The sequence below is a fragment of the Cherax quadricarinatus genome, chromosome 51, assembly GCF_038502225.1.
Source record: "Cherax quadricarinatus isolate ZL_2023a chromosome 51, ASM3850222v1, whole genome shotgun sequence".
NCBI lineage: Eukaryota > Metazoa > Arthropoda > Malacostraca > Decapoda > Parastacidae > Cherax > Cherax quadricarinatus.
Genome location: NC_091342.1, coordinates 22161242 through 22178741, shown reverse-complemented (window position 1 = coordinate 22178741; position 17500 = coordinate 22161242). Strand labels below are relative to the sequence as shown.

Genomic DNA, 17500 nt, shown 5'->3' with positions numbered 1-17500 from the left:
TTCGTCAGGACCCGGCATGACACGGATCTTGATATTTGCGACGAGCCGTCAGAGGCTCACGAGGGAGAGTTGTACTAATTGGCGTTCTGTGGTGCAGCAGGTTAGTTGCGACGAAGTAGTAGTAGTCGGTGTGGGGGTGCAGCAGAGGCTGCGGCCCATATCTTGATCGATGTCTTCAGTATGGTCAAAGCAAGATGTTCATGGTCGCAACCACACTCACGTGGGCTCTTCATCGCATCTATCACATACGATGAAGTCTCTCCCACCAGTTCCTGGGACAAATCCCAGCTGCAGTTCCTGGCAAAATCCCCGCCCTCACAGGAATCGCAGGGAGACACTGGGCACGTCTGTTGTGGAGTAACAGTTAGCTACTTCCGATGTCTTCGATGCCATAGTGCCTAAGTTTGGCAATGTTCTCTAGTGTGAGTATTCTTAAACTCAGTTGGTCTGCCACTTACCCCGCCCCCACGGGGCTCGTAGGGCGTGGCAGATAAGGTGGTGCAGAAGATGATGTGGTGACTATGATGTTAGTCTCGATGTTCTGGGCGGCAGGAAGTAATAAATACAAGTCCCTGCTCTTCCACGATGCAGTCGTGTCGTTTGAAGATAAAACCTATTAGTGAAGTAATAAACGACTCCACTAAACTTGCCCTTGCGGCTGCTCCGAAGAGCCCTCAGATTAAGTTAACCGGAATATTCTCCCTAAAACACGCCTTCATCGCCGCCTACATCATCCAGATTGAGGCCGACAAATTCATCATGGACACCGCCACCAAGACCAAGGACCGAGGATTTCAAGTTCTGTCCTCTCCAGTTCTGAAAGCGAAAAAATCCATCTTCGTCAAAAGACTGGAATGGATTATTACGGCTCTCTTTATCGATGACCTCAAGGTTTCTATTGAAGACCAGAACCTCTGGGCCTCTGTGGACTATCACAAAGATACTAACTGCTTCCTGCGTGATCAAGATCACGTTCACTGACGTCGCCATGGCTACCCAAGCTTTCGCCGACGATCTGGCTATATCCTATTACCATATTAACCCAGGAAACATCGAATCCGAGCGATACCACTACATCACGCCTTGTTGGAACTGTTATTCTTGCAACCATTTATCCAAGAACTGCCCAGTCAAGGACAAGAAATTCTGCTCGGAATGCGGAAGTGAAGACCACTACTCCACCAATATGCCTTAACAGCTATAGCAACCATCGCACTCTTGCAGCAAAATGCCCCCCGAGAAAAGAAATAGTCGCAAAAAAGAACCAAGAAGATTTGAAGAAAATGACCACGAAATCTCCAACTTATGCCGCCATCACTAATCTCCAGACCGACACTACCAAGATTCTCCAAGCCACTCAGCAGGTACCCATTACCGGCAACTCTCTACACTTCCAGACGGAGCTCCATTTAAAGTTCTTTACTCCATGGTGTATGTACAGTTTGCTAATGCAGCCAACCCAGGATCCTTCAACACTCCAATCAACGAATTATTCCGCCTCATCAACATGCCAAGTTTCAAGTTCCCAGACTCTACACCCTCCGCCGACATCCTCAGGATCATCCCAGTTATTAACATCACTGCACCAGCTGATCTGATATCTTCCTCTGTCCATTCTACTGCTCTTCGACTAACTTTAACTGCCGTCAAGCCTACTACCGCCGAAACCAATGCATTTATATAATCAGTCATCACCTCCCAAGTCTCCAACAATACTTCACATGCACAACCAGATGCCAAGCAGCCAGCCACTCTCTCCACTGCTCCTGCTCAGCCACAGACATCACCTCCAGCCTCCCATTCTACTCCTGCTACACAACCACCCAAGACCAACGAATCTCAGCCTACAGAATCTTCCGAGGAAGAGGTTGACATATTCGCCAGGGGACTGGAATGGGACAATCTCGTCTTCTACATTTTTCCATCCTACAGTAGTTCCATGCTCTTTGCAAGGAACTGTACAATAGGCTGTGTGATGGGTCAGTCAAGTTGCCAATGAACCACCTCATATCTTATCGCCTAAACAAATTCAGAGTTCGACAAGATCCATATATCCGACACAACCAGTCATGTTGAGCTGTCCCACCTCTCCAGTTCAACCTTCAAGAAATTAAAACGTCTCTTCCACTGCTAACTCACCTTAAATCATTAGGCTCTTCTGCCTAACCAAGGCCTACTCAGGACGACTGTTGCTCTTCACCTCGCCAAGGAATGCTTCGCTGCTGGGTTTAGCCCTGGTCCTTTCTCTACGACTGAAGCCACTCCTCTAGAGCACTATTCTTCGCCTGTCCCCACTTCAAGACTCGCCCTTCGGGGACTTTCCTGGGTCTCAAAATATCAAACCTACATCTCCACAGACTGGGAACATACACTGAGAGGTGTATGTCTCTCATTGTACATACACCAAGAGTCACCTTTATCCAAATTTTAGATTAAATATAACATATTAACATCATCTCCGTTTTCTGTGTGTGTGTGTGTGTGTGTGTCTGTTCCTTCAGTATCTACGTCCTCCCCTTTCCTCAATTATTATTATAATAATTTCCCCACCCACGTCCCTTCTCCCCTTAGTCTTCCCAGCTCCTACCCCTCCACCTTCGCAGTGGCGCCCCACATGACCCCTCGTTCTCTGCTTGTACCCACAATTCAATCCCTGATCCCCTGCTAGCAACCCCCTCACTCCCTGGTCCCCTGCTAGTAACCCCTTTACCACCTAATCCCTTGTTAGCGTCCCTCCTCATCCCTTAGTCCCCTGCGAGTGCCCTTTTACCTCCGGGTTTTCTCTGGGACCCCTCAACAGGAGGGGAAGGATCTGTACTAGCGTTGTCCCGATCTATTACTTGGTTTATTTTATATCACGTAATATCTAAATCCAGCCAAGGTCCTGATGCCCAAGTGGGGCGAGGAGAGTAGCGGGGTTGAGGGAGGATAGTGGGGTTGAGGGAGGATAGTGGGGTTGAGGGAGGATAGTGGGGTTGAGAGAGGATAGTGGGGTTGAGGGAGGATAGTGGGGTTGAGGGAGGATAGTGGGGTGGAGAGAGGATAGTGGGGTTGAGAGAGGATAGTGGGGTTGAGGGAGGATAGTGGGGTTGAGGGAGGATAGTGGGGTTGAGGGAGGATAGTGGGGTTGAGGGAGGATAGTGGGGTTGAGAGAGGATAGTGGGGTTGAGGGAGGATAGTGGGGTTGAGGGAGGATAGTGGGGTTGAGGGAGGATAATAGTGATGAGGGAAGGTGGTGGGAGTGAAGGATGGTGGTGGGGTGGCGGAGGATGAGGAAGGTGATGGGATGAGGAGGTTTCACAGTATACCTGGGATCGGTTTTGAGTTTTTCTACCCTCGCAGCCCTTCCTGGGGCAGGGATGAGGAGGTTTCACAGTATACCTGGGATCGGTTTTGAGTTTTTCTACCCTCGCAGCCCTTCCTGGGGCAAGGCTATTTTGTTGATTGCCTCTTCAAGCAGGCTGATGTTGTTGGCGGCCCGCTGGCTCACATCCGTCACAGACTAGTGGATCTGGTAGAAGGTCGAGTCTTGGAACATGGATGTTAATAGTGTTCTCTTATTGTTCCTGTGGCTCCACTGCTTTTTACTGGGTTCATTTTATCCTTCCTCCCATTTTACTCACCCCTGTATGTTATGGGAGTTGGCAGATTTAGGAATAGGTTTCAAGGATCGTATATTATCAGGTATTTCTTACTAAATCAAAAAATACATTCGCACAACTGGAGTTCACCTAGAGAGAGTTCCGGGGGTCAACGCCCCCGCGGCCCGGTCTGTGACCAGGCCTCCTGGTGGATCAGATCCTGATCAACCAGGCTGTTGCTGCTGGCTGCACGCAAACCAACGTACGAGCCACAGCCCGGCTGGTCAGGAACCGACTTTAGGTGCTTGTCCAGTGCCAGCTTGAAGACTGCCAGGGGTCTGTTGGTAATCCCCCTTATGTATGCTGGGAGGCAGTTGAACAGTCTCGGGCCCCTGACACTTATTGGTGGAATTCCCACTAGTTTCAATGCTTTATTGGATCAAAGAGGCAGTAAAGGATCTTCGTACATTTTTTCAGCTCTGGTATCTTTTAGACCTTGAAAAGAACCGTCAACATCGAATAATATTTTAAATGAGAGAACATAGGTGAGTTGAACAGTGTCAACATTAGCATTATTTCTCTTGTTTTGAACGCTCTTGTTATCCACCCTCTTATTTTTTCTCGCCTTCGGTGAATTCGCCTCATTGTGTTCTCTAAATGATACATCATCTGATATTGTTATACCCAAGTCTTTTACACGTTCCTTTCCTTCTATGAGGCGATCCTTCTGTGTTGTATTAACTGCGTGTTTTGAGTGTTTTTTCAGTTTCAGAGCATTTGAAATTTGTCACCATTCTACAGCATGCTATTTTCCTTTGCCCACTGGTAGCGGTAGATCGCAACCAGATGGGGTAAGGGTATGTGCTCCAAGAGCCATATTGCAAGAATGAACAGAACCAGTAGTACTAGCAAAGCCTAAACACCTAAACATCCCAGGTGGTAAATCCACCTTCCTGTTTTTTGCAAACCTTCAGGGTTCAACAACTAACAAAAATAACAACGTTAGCTATATAAGAAATATATGGACGTGAAGGGGTGGTGGGGTAAGGGAATAGTGAAGGTGTTGGGGTGGGTGAGGGGAAGTTGGGAGAGTGGTATGAGTGAGAGGGAGTGGGTCGTGTGGTTGAGAGGGTGGTAGAAGAGATCAGCAAAAAGTGACAGGAGAAGGTAATATCATTCACATTTTGTGTCCCCTTTAAATAAGTACATTTACTGGTGCCTTGCTACACTGTGTGCAGGGGCAGCATCACAGCACAGTCTACACCGTGTGCAGAAGTAGAACAATACAGGCTACACCTTGTACTAGAACAGCACCACAGCACAGGCTACACTGTGTGCAGGAGCAGCAGCACGTTACACCGTGTGCATAGGCAGCATTACAACACATGTTACACCGTGTGCATGGGACGCACCATAACATACGTTACACCGTGTGCAGGGGCAGCACTACTTGTTACACCGTGTGCAGGAGCAACACCACACATGTTACACAATGTGGAGGAGCAGCTCCACAACACATGTTACACCTTGTGCTGGAGCAGCACATGTTCCACCGTGCACATGTTACACTGGTGCTGGTACAGCACATGTTACATCTGTGCTGAAGCAGCACCACAACGCAGACTGCACTCACAGCTGTTGCAGGATGGACTATTTCACACAAAGAAACAGAATTTATTAGAGTAAGATCTAAAACAGAAAGAAAAATACAGAGGCGATAATAAAATTGTAGTGAAGGAATTAAGAGTTCTGTAAATCAGTAATGAAATAGTGAAGGCTGAGGTGAACGAGAGGTGAGGCAAGACAATACTCGGCTGAGGCAAGACAATACTCGGCTGCCAAAGAACCACAAGTCACCAGTGTGGTGGTTTATTTATCAGGAAAGCGTAGGCCCTACAAGTATCTCCTGACATGGTTCTGTGTCAAATGTTTGTTACCCATCTAGAAGGGGTGGTAATGCAAATGGACTTGTGACAGTGGTTGTATATGGTGGACGTGGTGAGCCAAGCTTTAAGCTGGCTCTCTTCTTACACTTACCACAGGTGTTTACAAATATTTAACTCACGTAATCGTGAAAGATTGTTGCCAGAGAACTTCACGTTCAGCACCAAAAATAAGACAAAGTTGTTCACAACATGAATGAAAACTTTATCCACGGGAACTTTCATTTACAGCAACAAAATAAAAAAAAAAATGCACACATGAATGATAACTCTTCACCGTGATGAGTTCCAAAAACAAGGCCTGGTCAACCAGAATGCTCTGCACAAACAATTTACACGCTGTCAATGCCAACAGCCAGGTTGACCATACAAAAACGACAACATGTTGAGGGCCCAGTTAGTGGTAGTTGGAAGGTGCGAGGGGTAGGGGGAGTAGAGGTGTCTCTGAAACCTCTAAAGTCCATGTCAGGTACACGCCAGGCAAACTTTCAGGTCTCGTCAGGGAGGGTTTCCCTGACTCGTGATGCTCAACACACCACTCTCACTAACATGCCACCGCTTTCTGTTTCTCTGCCTGTATAAACACCATGCCAAAATACACTGAACTCATTGAGATAGACATAGGTTTAAATAATAACGTAACACATTTCAGTGTATGGCTAGCTAGTTAGGATAACCCTCGCTCAAAACAGCGAGGGTTATCCTAGTGCTAATTTGAATTATTTAAAAAGTAATGCTATAAAAAGTAGAAACAAAACTATAATAGACTATAAGCCGTAAATAATAATAGCGAAACAATAAATAATAATAAAAAGGAGAATAGATGTGAATAAAAAAAAGAAAATGCGACAAGAAAAATAGCCAGTGCCTTGATGCATCTGATGATCAAGTAATATTGTTCTTGTTGTGCACTGGTTGTTACAAAGATCTGAACCTGTGGTGTACTGGTTGTTACAAGAATCTGAACCTGTGGTGTACTGGTTGTTACAAGAATCTGAACCTGTGGTGTACTGGTTGCTACAAGAATCTGAACCTGTGGTGTACTGGTTGTTACAAAGATTTAAACCTGTTATTCCTAATATGTGATGTACATTCATCGTATACCATCGGTACAGTAGCTACTTGCTGCCAGGTGAACTGGACCAACAGGTGTGAGGAGATATGACCACGTCTCATGTTCCTAGATTGAACTTGTATGATCCTTAGGGTTTAGGGCTTAAATTGATTATAATAATCCTGGACTGAACCCGGGACCTCTTCGCTCTTACATTTCAAAAGGGAGGTGGGAAGGATGAATAGAATAGAGGATAAAGGGTACCGTAGAAAAAGAACAGGAAAAGGAAAAGAAGAGGAAAAGGGGAACATGAAAAGAAATCTACCATGAAAATAGAGAGGTAGTAGGAATAGAATGTGAGAGAATATGGGACAGGAGAGAAGAGGGAAACAAGATAATGGAACAAGAGAAGTAAGGGCGATAGAACAGTAATTGCAGGACAGGGAAAAAGATAAAAGAGGAAAGGGGAATATGAAACAAGAGGGGGATGGGTGAATGAAGATGGAAAGGAAAAGAGGCATGGTGGTTGAGGAAAAGATAGAGGCAAGAATGGAGGGGAGAAAAATAAAACTGGAGGGGAGGAAAAAGAGAAAGGTGAATGGGCAAAAAAATACTGTGCAACATTTGCTCTACACATCCGTAATTATGCTGGATCTTTAATACTCTTCAGGTGTTGTACTGAGAGCCTGGTTACGTGTGTATGTATGTACTCACCTAGTTGTGGTTGCGGGGGTCGAGTTATAGCTCCTGCCCCCGCCTCTTCACTGGCCGCTTCCTGCTCCATAAACGTTATCATACCTCTTTTTAAAGCTGTGTGTGTGTGTGTGTGTGCGTGTGTGTGCGTGTGTGCGTGTGCGTGCGTGTGTGTGTGTGTGTGTGTGTGTGTGTGTGTGTGTGTGTGTGTGTGTGTGTGCGTGTGTGTGCGTGTGTGTGCGTGTGTGTGCGTGTGTGTGCGTGTGTGTGCGTGTGTGTGCGTGTGTGCGTGTGCGCGTGCGTGTGCGCGTGCGTGCTTATAACTCAGCTAATGTATGTATTTACGCTCACTGAGTTGTATTTCCTGGTTTCGACTCTCCGCTCCTACGTCCAGTTTCACTAATTTTCTGCTTCAAGGGCCCTGTCATAACTCTTCAAAACGACTGTGTAGAGTCCACTTCTAGGGCTTCCTTATAGTAATTTCACTTCTTGAACACCCTGAAGATAAAAAAGTATTTCTTGATGTTCCTGAGGCTCATTATATCGTAAGGGTGTTGATCTGCAGCTCCTGTACCTCTTGAATGTGTTCATCTACAGCTTTTATACCTCACGATGTTCTTCCAAGTGTAAATACGGTAATATAAGACCCGTTGCTGTTGTTGCTGCTGCTGCACTGCTTCGTAAGGATTACGGCGGCTTGCGCCGTAGGAGACCTTCTCCCAGAATTCTGATGAATATATTGCCAAATCTGGGCGAGTAATTTTGAAAAATAAGGTTTCTCCTAAAAAGAGATGGGAGCAATATATTCTCAACTGGGTCAGGTGGACCTTCCCTTGCCTAATCCCTGGCAGAGTAAGGGTTTAGTTAAGGCTTTCCCAAGCACTACTGGCCAAGGAAAACAGAGTCAGCACGGGAGTCAGTGGTAACCGCTGCCGTGGTTCACATTAAGACTTTAAGCTATCCCACCTTCACGTGCCCTTAAACACACCGTTTTACAATACTCCCGACATAGTGCCGGCATCACTAAATGGGTCATCCTATGATAAAGATCTGGGTCATTTCTTTTTACCCGAATTTACAGACTAGAACCAACGAGTCCAATTATTGACTAGTTCCCTTACTGGTGGAGGCTCTTACAAGTGTTGAGTTGCATTGTGCTCTGTTTTTTTTTTTTTTTGTTTTTTAAACTATGTGCCTTTTTGCATATATAAGGTGGTAGCAGGTTTTTCAGTGGCGAGGTAAGAGGGGAATATTTACTAAAGCTCTCAGTGATTGGATCACGGGGTAAATCTACAAAGAAATATAGTTCTCAGTATTGTATTGAATAGTGTACTGTTAATATAATACATTAATACTATAATTCACCTGGAATTATTTGCTTATTTGTGGTTATATATACCTAACTTGAAATACGATGGAGTAACACCTGTATTCCAGTCAACAACACTTAGTCCCCTTTAAAAATGATCTCTGTGTATAATATGCACCTTTCGGCTCATAACTGAGAGGACCCAGGTAGAATTTCGGGAAGGGCGAGCCGTCACAATAGTAAAGCAGTGTACGTTACAATTAGAGGCTTATCATCACCAGATATTATTTTTTATGAAAACTTTCCAGTGCTCATGCTTACAAGCACTAAAAATAAGAAGTATAATTCTTATGTAAGTAAACACTCATTGTTTATCAAGTGAAAGCTACAATACAGAGTACAGTACATAAAAGTAAATACATACTGTATATACGATTTTAAATAAAAATTTGACTCATTTGTACTTTCATTTCATCTGTGGTCATTCAAGATGTGTTTAATCCAGTTCCAAGAAGAGCAGTGCAAGTAAGAGGTTTAAATGCACATCTTACAAGATATTAATTTTTTTTTTTGAGTACTTAAATCTTTTGAAGAAAGATTAAATTAAATTTGCAAATTCTGGGATGTAGAGGAGCTATAGTGGGGTCACTTCAAATAATTAAAACGTCGGCCATCACACAGCCTCGCCCCCCACATTCAGCACCTGACCTATTTAGTCTGTCATATATGCTCATCTAGAATGGACGGGTCTCGATTCGTGGTTCATTTAGGTAGCAGGGTTATTTTAGGTTCATATTCCGTCTACTTCAGTTCTGTCGCAGAAATGTACATTGAGATATGTGTATCCTCATAGCGCTTTTGCATCTTACAAACAATTTTACCTCAAAGTTTGAGCTTCTTCATTGGTAGAACATTTTCACGTGTCTCACTAACTGACAGATGACAAGTAATAAAAGTGTTTTATCTGTTTTATTCTGTGGATCAACGCTCCGTCTGCCGGTCTCTGATCACGCCTCCAGAATAAATAAAGCAAATATTTCAGGAAGAAGAACTATTAATAAAAAGGAAACAAAAGTTTATGCTAAATGCATGTAAAATATTGTAATATTTACCTTCTGTCTGGTGTGTGTGTGAAGTATAGTACTGTGTACAGTGTACACTCACCTATATATGGCTGTAGGGGTAAACTCACAACTCCCCCTCCCCAATCTTCATGACTTTGCATTTGGCTGGATTGAAGTCGAGGAGCCAGTTACTGGACCACATGTCCAGCCTCTCCAGGTCTCTTTGCAGTCCTGCCTCATCCTCGTCCGATTTAATTCTTCTCATCAACTTCACGTCATCTGCGAACAGGGACACTTCAGAGTCTATTCCTTCCATCATGTCGTTCACATATATCAAAAATAGCACTGGTCCTAGAACTGACCCCTGTGGGACCCCGCTCGTAACAGGCGCCCACTGTGATACCTCTTCACGTACCATGACTCGTTGCTGCCTCCCTGTCAGGTATTCCCTTATCCATTGCAGTGCCCTTCCTTTTATGTGTGCCTGATCCTCCAGCTTCTGCACTAATCTCTTGTGGGGAACTGTGTCAAAGGCCTTCCTGCAGTCTAGGAAAACGCAATCTACCCAACCCTCTCTCTCGTGTCTTACTTCTGTTACCTTGTCATAAAACTCCAGGAGGTTTGTGATACAAGATTTGCCTTCCATGAACCCATGCTGGTTTTCATTTATAATCTTGTTCCTTTCCAGGTGTTCGACCACTCTCCTCCTGATAATCTTCTCCATGACTTTGCACACAATACATGTCAGAGACACAGGTCTGTAGTTTAGTGCCTCGTTTCTGTTTCCTTTCTTAAATATGGGGACTACATTAGCTGTCTTCCATTTCTCAGGTAGTTGCCCAGTTTCAAGGGATGTGTTGAAGATTGTGGTTAGAGGCACACACAGCATCTCTGCTCCTTCTCTAAGGACCCATGGGGAGATGTTGTCCGGTCCCATCGCCTTTGAGGTGTCAAGGTCACTTAAGAGCTTCTTCACCTCCTCCTCAGTTGTTCGTATGTCATCCAACACTTGTTGGTATATTCCCTCTTGATGTTCCCTTCTGTGCTGTCTTCCCACAGCCCTTCCTGTCTCTACTGTAAAAACTTCCTTAAATCTCCTGTTCAGCTCCTCACATACCTCCTGATCATTTCTTGTGAGTTCTCCACCTTCTGTCCTTAATCTGATCACCTGGTCTTTGACTGTTGTCTTCCTCCTGATGTGGCTATACAACAGTTTCGGGTCAGTCTTGATTCTCGATGCTATGTCATTTTCATACTGTCGCTGGGCCTCCCTCCTTACCTGTGCGTACTCATTCCTGGCTCTGCGACTGATCTCCCTATTTTCGTGTGTTCTCTGCCTTCTGTACTTTTTCCATTCTCTATTGCACTTTGTTTTTGCCTCCTTACACCGTCGGGTAAACCAGGGGCTTGTTCTGGTCTTCCCGTTGTTACTGTTGCCCTTGGGAATGAACCTTTCCACTGCCTCCTTGCATTTTGTTGCTACATATTCCATCATTTCATTTACTGGCTTTCCTGCCAGTTCTCTGTCCCACTGGACCTCCCGCATGAAGTTCTTCAACCCTATGTAGTCCCCTCTTTTATAGTCAGGCTTTTCCCATTCTACTCCTGTTATTCTCTCCACTTGCAGCTCTACTATGTATTCAAAGCACAGAACCACGTGGTCGCTAGCTCCTAGGGGACTCTCATACTTGATATCCTCAATGTCTGAGCTGCCCAGGGTGAACACAAGGTCCAATCTTGCTGGTTCATCCTCCCCTCTCACTCTGGTAGTGTCCTTAACATGTTGGTGCATGAGGTTTTCCAGCACCACGTCCAACATCCTGGCTCTCCATGTTTCGGGACCCCCATGTGGCTCCAGGTTTTCCCAGTCAATCTCCCTGTGGTTGAAATCCCCCATAACCAGCAACTTTGCTCTGCTGGAGTGAGCTCTTCTTGCCACCTCAGCAAGTGTGTCCACCATTGCTCTGTTGCTCTCTTCATATTCCTCTCTTGGCCTCCTGCAGTTCTGTGGTGGATTATACATCACTGCAATGACCACTTTGTGTTCCCCAGACTGAAGTGTACCTGCTATGTAGTCTCTTTCTCCTGTCTCATCTATTCCTTCCATTTTCTCGAATTTCCATCTGTTTTTTATGTGTGTGTGTGTGTGTGTGTGTTGTAGTAGTAGTAGTAGTAGTAGTAGTAGTAGTAGTAGTAGTAGTAGTTACCAGTTGTCAAACGCACTTGGCAATAGACATTAGGTCTGTTGTGGAAGGGGGATGTACTCACCTATATGTGGCTGCAAGGGTCGATTCATAGTTCCTGGCCCAGTTTCTTCGATGATCATGGACCATCACTCGTTGTATCATTCCTGTCAGGTATTCCCAGATCCATTGCAGTGCTTTTCCTGTTTTTCCTGCCTGCTCCTTTAGCTTTTGCACCAGTCTCTTGTGCGGAAGTGTTAAAAGCCTTCTTACAATCAAAGAAAAAGCTGTCTCCCCCATCCCTCTCCTGTCTTACTTATGTTACCTTGATGAAGAACTCCAGTAAGTTTATGATACGGGATTTTCCACGTTTTTCTAGGTGTTCCACCCTCTCTTCTCTTGATAATCTTCAAAACTTGATACACTATACATGTCAATGACACGGGTTTGTAGTTAATGCTGCCTGTGTCTCCTTTCTTAAAAACACGGACTACATTTGCTGTCTCCCTTACCTCTGGCAGTTGTCCGATTTCGACAGACTTATCGAAGACTGTTGCTAGCGCCACATACAGTGCCTCTGCTCCCACTCTCTGGACCTCCGTCTTACCAGAAGGTATCAGAAACACTACTGGGACAAGTGTAGAAGTCTTCAAGAGGAAACTGGACAAGTATCATCACCAGGTTCCAGATCAACCTGGCTGTGATTGATATGTGGGACAACAGGCCACCAGCAACAACAGCCAGGTTGACAGGAAAACACCAGACAAGCCTGGCCCATGACCGGACTTTGGGAGTAGAAAAACTCTCTGAACTCATCAAAGGTATATCAAAGGAAATATCTGGCCCGACTGTCTTCAAAGTATGTAACTCATATAGTAGTTTCTTCTCCTCGGTTACGTATTGTGTCCAAGACTTGCTGGTGCACTCTCCTGCCTCGGATTGCGGAAGCCTTTAATAATAATTATAATAATTTTTATTTCTAAAAGTACATGTACAAGTTCTGTCTCCTCGGAAAGTACCTCCACAAATCTTATGCTGAGCTCTTCACAAACTTTCTGTTATTCCTCATGAGCTCCCCGCCTTCGTTCTTCAGCCTGATTACCTAGTCCTAACTGCTGTTTTGCTCCTGATATGGCTATACAACAACTATGGGTCAGATTTGGTTTTCGATGCCATGTTATTCTCAAACTGCCATGTTAAACCTTGTTGGACATGTTAAACCTAGTTGAACATGTTAAACTAGCTGAACAAGTTACAACAAGTAACACCTAGTAAAACAAGTTATAACAAGTAACACTCAGTTAAGTAAGTTTATTCAGGTATACACAAATACAGTTACATAGATTATCATACATAGCAGCATATGTGTAAAGTACCTAGGACAACCCAAAAAAGTCAGACAGAGTGACTTATAACAGGTCACAACTAGTAGGATAACACCTAGTTGAACGTTATAACAAGTCAGGACTAATAGAATAACACGTAGTTGAACACGTTATAACAGGTCACAACTAGTAGAATAACGCCTAGGTGAATACGTTATAACAGGTCACAACTAGTAGAATCATAACACCTAGTTGAACACGTTATAGCAGGTCATAACGTGCAGAAACCTTTAAGATGTTGTACAAGATCAAAAGAAAACGTAAATTTCGATCACGCTTCCCGAGACTAAAGATTTCCCACAAACAGGAAGCCACAACTTGAAGCCGAACGCACAGTGGTATCGAGTTTATCTCACAAACGAAGTACCTGAGTTCAACCCCGGGCGAATCTCTCAACATGTGTTGCCCCTGTTCTCTTAGCATTAAGTGGGTACCCACGTTTGTGGGTTGCTTTCTGGGGAAGCGCCTAAGAACCCTAGTGGAAATCAGGCGAGCTATTTGACTTTCTTGGATTATCCTGAGTTAAGAATCCTTCGGGGGTTAATAATCCAAACAAATTTTGATCTTTAGATGAATGGTTCAGAGAACCGACAAGTTGATAAATTAGACACATATGCAACACTTGGGTATCTTTATTGAGGGAACGTTTCGCCACACAGTGGCTTCATCAGTCCAATACACTGAAGAATGGTGAAGATCAGAAGGAGTCTGAGGTAATCAGTCCCTCAGCCTGGAGTCGATGTAGGTCTACCCAAGTAGGGATACATAGCACGATAAAAGAAGTAAGGTACACTCAGGGGAATATAAACAAGAGGGTACATAAAACATGATAAAAGTAAGAGTAAACACTAAGCAGGGCACAGTGAGCAATGCGAGACATTAATATAACACTTGTGGTGTTGCAGCCTCACGCCAAGAAGACGTCCATGTACAGTATGAACGGGAGTGTGAGCAAGGAGATGCGGATGATTGGCCACAGTGACCCCAGCAAGCAGAATACCAACATCCACAACAAGTAAGTGTTAATATTGGTAGAATTACCGACAATATGTTAAGTAAACGGACACAAGTGCAACTAATGTGACATTTTATTGTGGCAACGCTTCGCTCTCCAGGAGCTTTATCAAGCCGTTACAAACAATACATAGACACAGAGGGTATATATAGGCTCAAAGTGAGGTGTAATACAGGTGGTAGTAGTAGTAATATAAGTTGTAATAGTAGTAGTAATACAATATGGTAGAATAATAAACTTGCACGTGAGTAAAAAAAAAAAAAAAAGTGTTCCTTCTCTGTTGTGTTCTTGTGTAGCAGAGACTATGTGATGGCAGGGTTTACTGTTTTGAGGAGGATTTTTGATAATACTTCAGAGATGATGAAGCTGCCTTTATTTTGCTTAATTGTGTTAGAAACAGCGATTAATGATGATTCAAGGCATATACGTCTGCGGAAATTTCGCTCTCTGATTACTAGTCGGGCGTCGTTGAATTTCATGAGGTAATTAGCGGAATTCCGGTGTTGTACGCAGGCGTTGTTCAGATTATCATCCCTACATGCGTCGATGTGTTCATTGAGGCGTGTTTCGAGGTTCCTAGCTGTTTCCCCTACATATATCTTGTTACAGCCTCCACAAGGTATAGTGTAAACTCCTGCATTGCCTGGTTCGTGGTGGTTCGATTTTGTCCTGGTTAGATCCCTTATGGAAGTGCTGGATGCGATGGCGACTCTAGTGTTAGTTTGTGCGAGTACCTTGGAAATATTCAGTGCAATCTGGCTGTTGGGAAGGATTATAACTTTGTTGGGAGTGGTGTTGGTGCATGGAGAATTGATGACCTGAAGAGCTCTTTTCTTGCAGTCTTTGATGAAAAAGGAAGGAAAATGTAGATCAGTGGTTTGGTGTATGTAAGTACATTCTTCGTCAAGAAACTCAGGACTACAAATTCGGTATGCTCTTAGGAAAAATCCGATGATGATACCTCTTTTGGTCTTAGTATCTTGACTGGAATAGAAGTGGGTGAGATCATTTTTGTTTGTAGGTTTGCGGTAAACTTGAAATCTTAGGTTGAGGACGTCTAGAAAAGGTAGCTTGTCACTGGATTCTTCTTCTAGAGTAAACTGGATAGCTGGTTCAATTGCATTGAGCCTTGCTTGAAGATTCCGCACATCAAAACGTTTGGAAGTTATTATGAGGACGTCGTCCACATAACGTAACCAAGTGACGCTGAAGGGGATGATGCTGGTGAAGTGTTCAGCTTCCAGGTGCTCTATGTACAAGTTGGCTAAGACGGCATTGATAGGGGACCCAATTCCCATACCATAGGTTTGTTTGTAGAGCCTGATACTGAAAGAAAAGCAAATGAAATTAATGCAAAGTTCGATCAAGTCGACAAAATCTCCGTGAGGTAGGGGAAGATTAAGGTCCTGATTGACTTTACGTCGTAGAACGTCAATGGCTTGTGTGGTAGGTACTTTAGTGAAGAGAGAAGTTACGTCAAAACTACTTAGTTTCTTGTTTCGGATGGAGAGGTTTCAGATGCGGTTGAGAAGGTCACCTGAATGCTTAAGATGAGCGGGGCTGATGGTCCCCAGAAAGCAGGAAAGATGTTTGGCAAGAACTCCGGCTAGTTTGTGTGGTGCACTACCTATACCTGATGGGTCTTGGGTAAACCATACATGTGTGCTGGTTTAGGGTTGCTGGGTAACAAGTATAGAAGTTTCTTCTTTTCACTAGTGCGTTTGAGTATTTGTCTGGTTTTGTATAGGAAGTCCTTGGTGAGTGTCTCCCACTGTTGTGTGCTGATGGGTTCATATGTAGACTGATCATTTTGGTGTTGTAGTCACTGGTGTTGAGCATGACGACTCCACCTCCTTTGTCGGCGGTGTTACCCAAGTAATAGTTTTTTTTTTTTTTTGACCTTTTACTTATGTGCAAGTTGATTGTTCTACCATATTGTATTACTACTACTATTACAACTTATATTGCTACTACTACTACTACCACCACCAGTAGTACACCTCACTCTAAGCCTATATATACCCTCTGTGTCCATGTATTGTTTGTAACTGGAGATCGAAACGTTACCACAATAAAATGTCACATTAGTTGCACTTGTGTCCTTTTACTTAAGAAAACGTTACCTTCAGTCTTTACTCACGCTCTGTCTTCCGGAGTCTCCTGATCTGCCACTGCCACTTTAGTAAAACGTAATTTGGGACTGCAGTCTGGAGCCCATCACAGTCTGGTGGATTTAACAGGAGTTCTTGAATTCAGCTTCTTGACTGTCCGTGGGTCATGGGTAACGTGTGCGCCCCACGTCTAATGTTTCGGTGGTTTGTCCAATTGAAATATATTCGGATTATTCATTTATGAAAAAGTGGTATATGAAGTATAATACCAAGAGGAAAAAAAATTCTTCAATGAGTCTGGCCATGTAAAAGAAATGGAGGGAAGTAGGTTGATTAAGGGGTTGCAAAAATCTGGATTGGACGGAAGGTGTAGAGGACAGTTTAGATCGAGTTGGAAGGCGGGCATCAAGGTTTTGAGTATTAGATAAGTATACGTGGATGATATAGATCAAAGTGAGTGTAAGAAAGTGCTATATGGGATTGCTCTGCCCTGGCCTGTAATAAGGTCTTTTGTTACCATATTCGCATGTGTTATGGTATCGCACACCAGTTGTTGCTTCTTGCCTAGCCCCGCCATAGCAACAACACTATTTAACGATAACAACATACGTTCATTTATTTATATTCCGTTAACTAGTGAGGTGCAAAGCCTGTAACAGAGACGGTGACAACAGCAGAGGCTCAACAGAAATGCCAAGATGAAACGCCAAATTATGATCTTAAATTATACATTTATGACCAACAATATGAATAATGAAACACTACACAATTAACCCAGAGTTGGGCCATTTACAAAGTCAGAGTATTGTGCCTTTTTTTGTTAGTTACGAATAATGAAAAACATTGTAATTAAAATGTTTGTATGCATGCATTTGTAAATGTCTGTGCATTTATGTGTACTTATGTGTTCCTACATGTGTTCATACACGAACTACAGGCTATCTCATTCCTACTTTAGTGTTTTTTATTCATTACACTTTTAAACCGGTGCTGTCTTACCTTCCTTCTTCAGCGGTCTTGTTGGAGGTGTTTTGTTGCATGTTTGCCAACCCCAGACACTCACACAAGGTGGCGTTTCCCGACTAAAAGTAAGAGGTTGAGCTGTATAAACCCAGGAGCCGCATTAAGAGGCGGGTCTTGCAGAGGCAGCATGAAGGGGTAA

At 43.9% G+C, this 17500-nt stretch overlaps 1 protein-coding gene and 1 long non-coding RNA gene across 2 annotated transcripts in view; one reads left to right on the top strand and one right to left on the bottom strand.

Moving 5' to 3' along the window:
- LOC138854160 (uncharacterized) overlaps positions 1-17500 on the bottom strand; it is a 502510-nt gene that overhangs the window by 312070 nt on the left and 172940 nt on the right. The window lies entirely within an intron of this gene.
- The window catches only part of LOC128694593 (adenylate cyclase type 5), a 418524-nt gene that overhangs the window by 296823 nt on the left and 104201 nt on the right, over positions 1-17500 (top strand). Inside the window, exon 8 of the mRNA XM_070095954.1 lies at positions 14118-14227. Within this exon, the coding sequence (XP_069952055.1) occupies positions 14118-14227 (110 nt within the window). The remainder of the gene's footprint in view (positions 1-14117; positions 14228-17500) is intronic.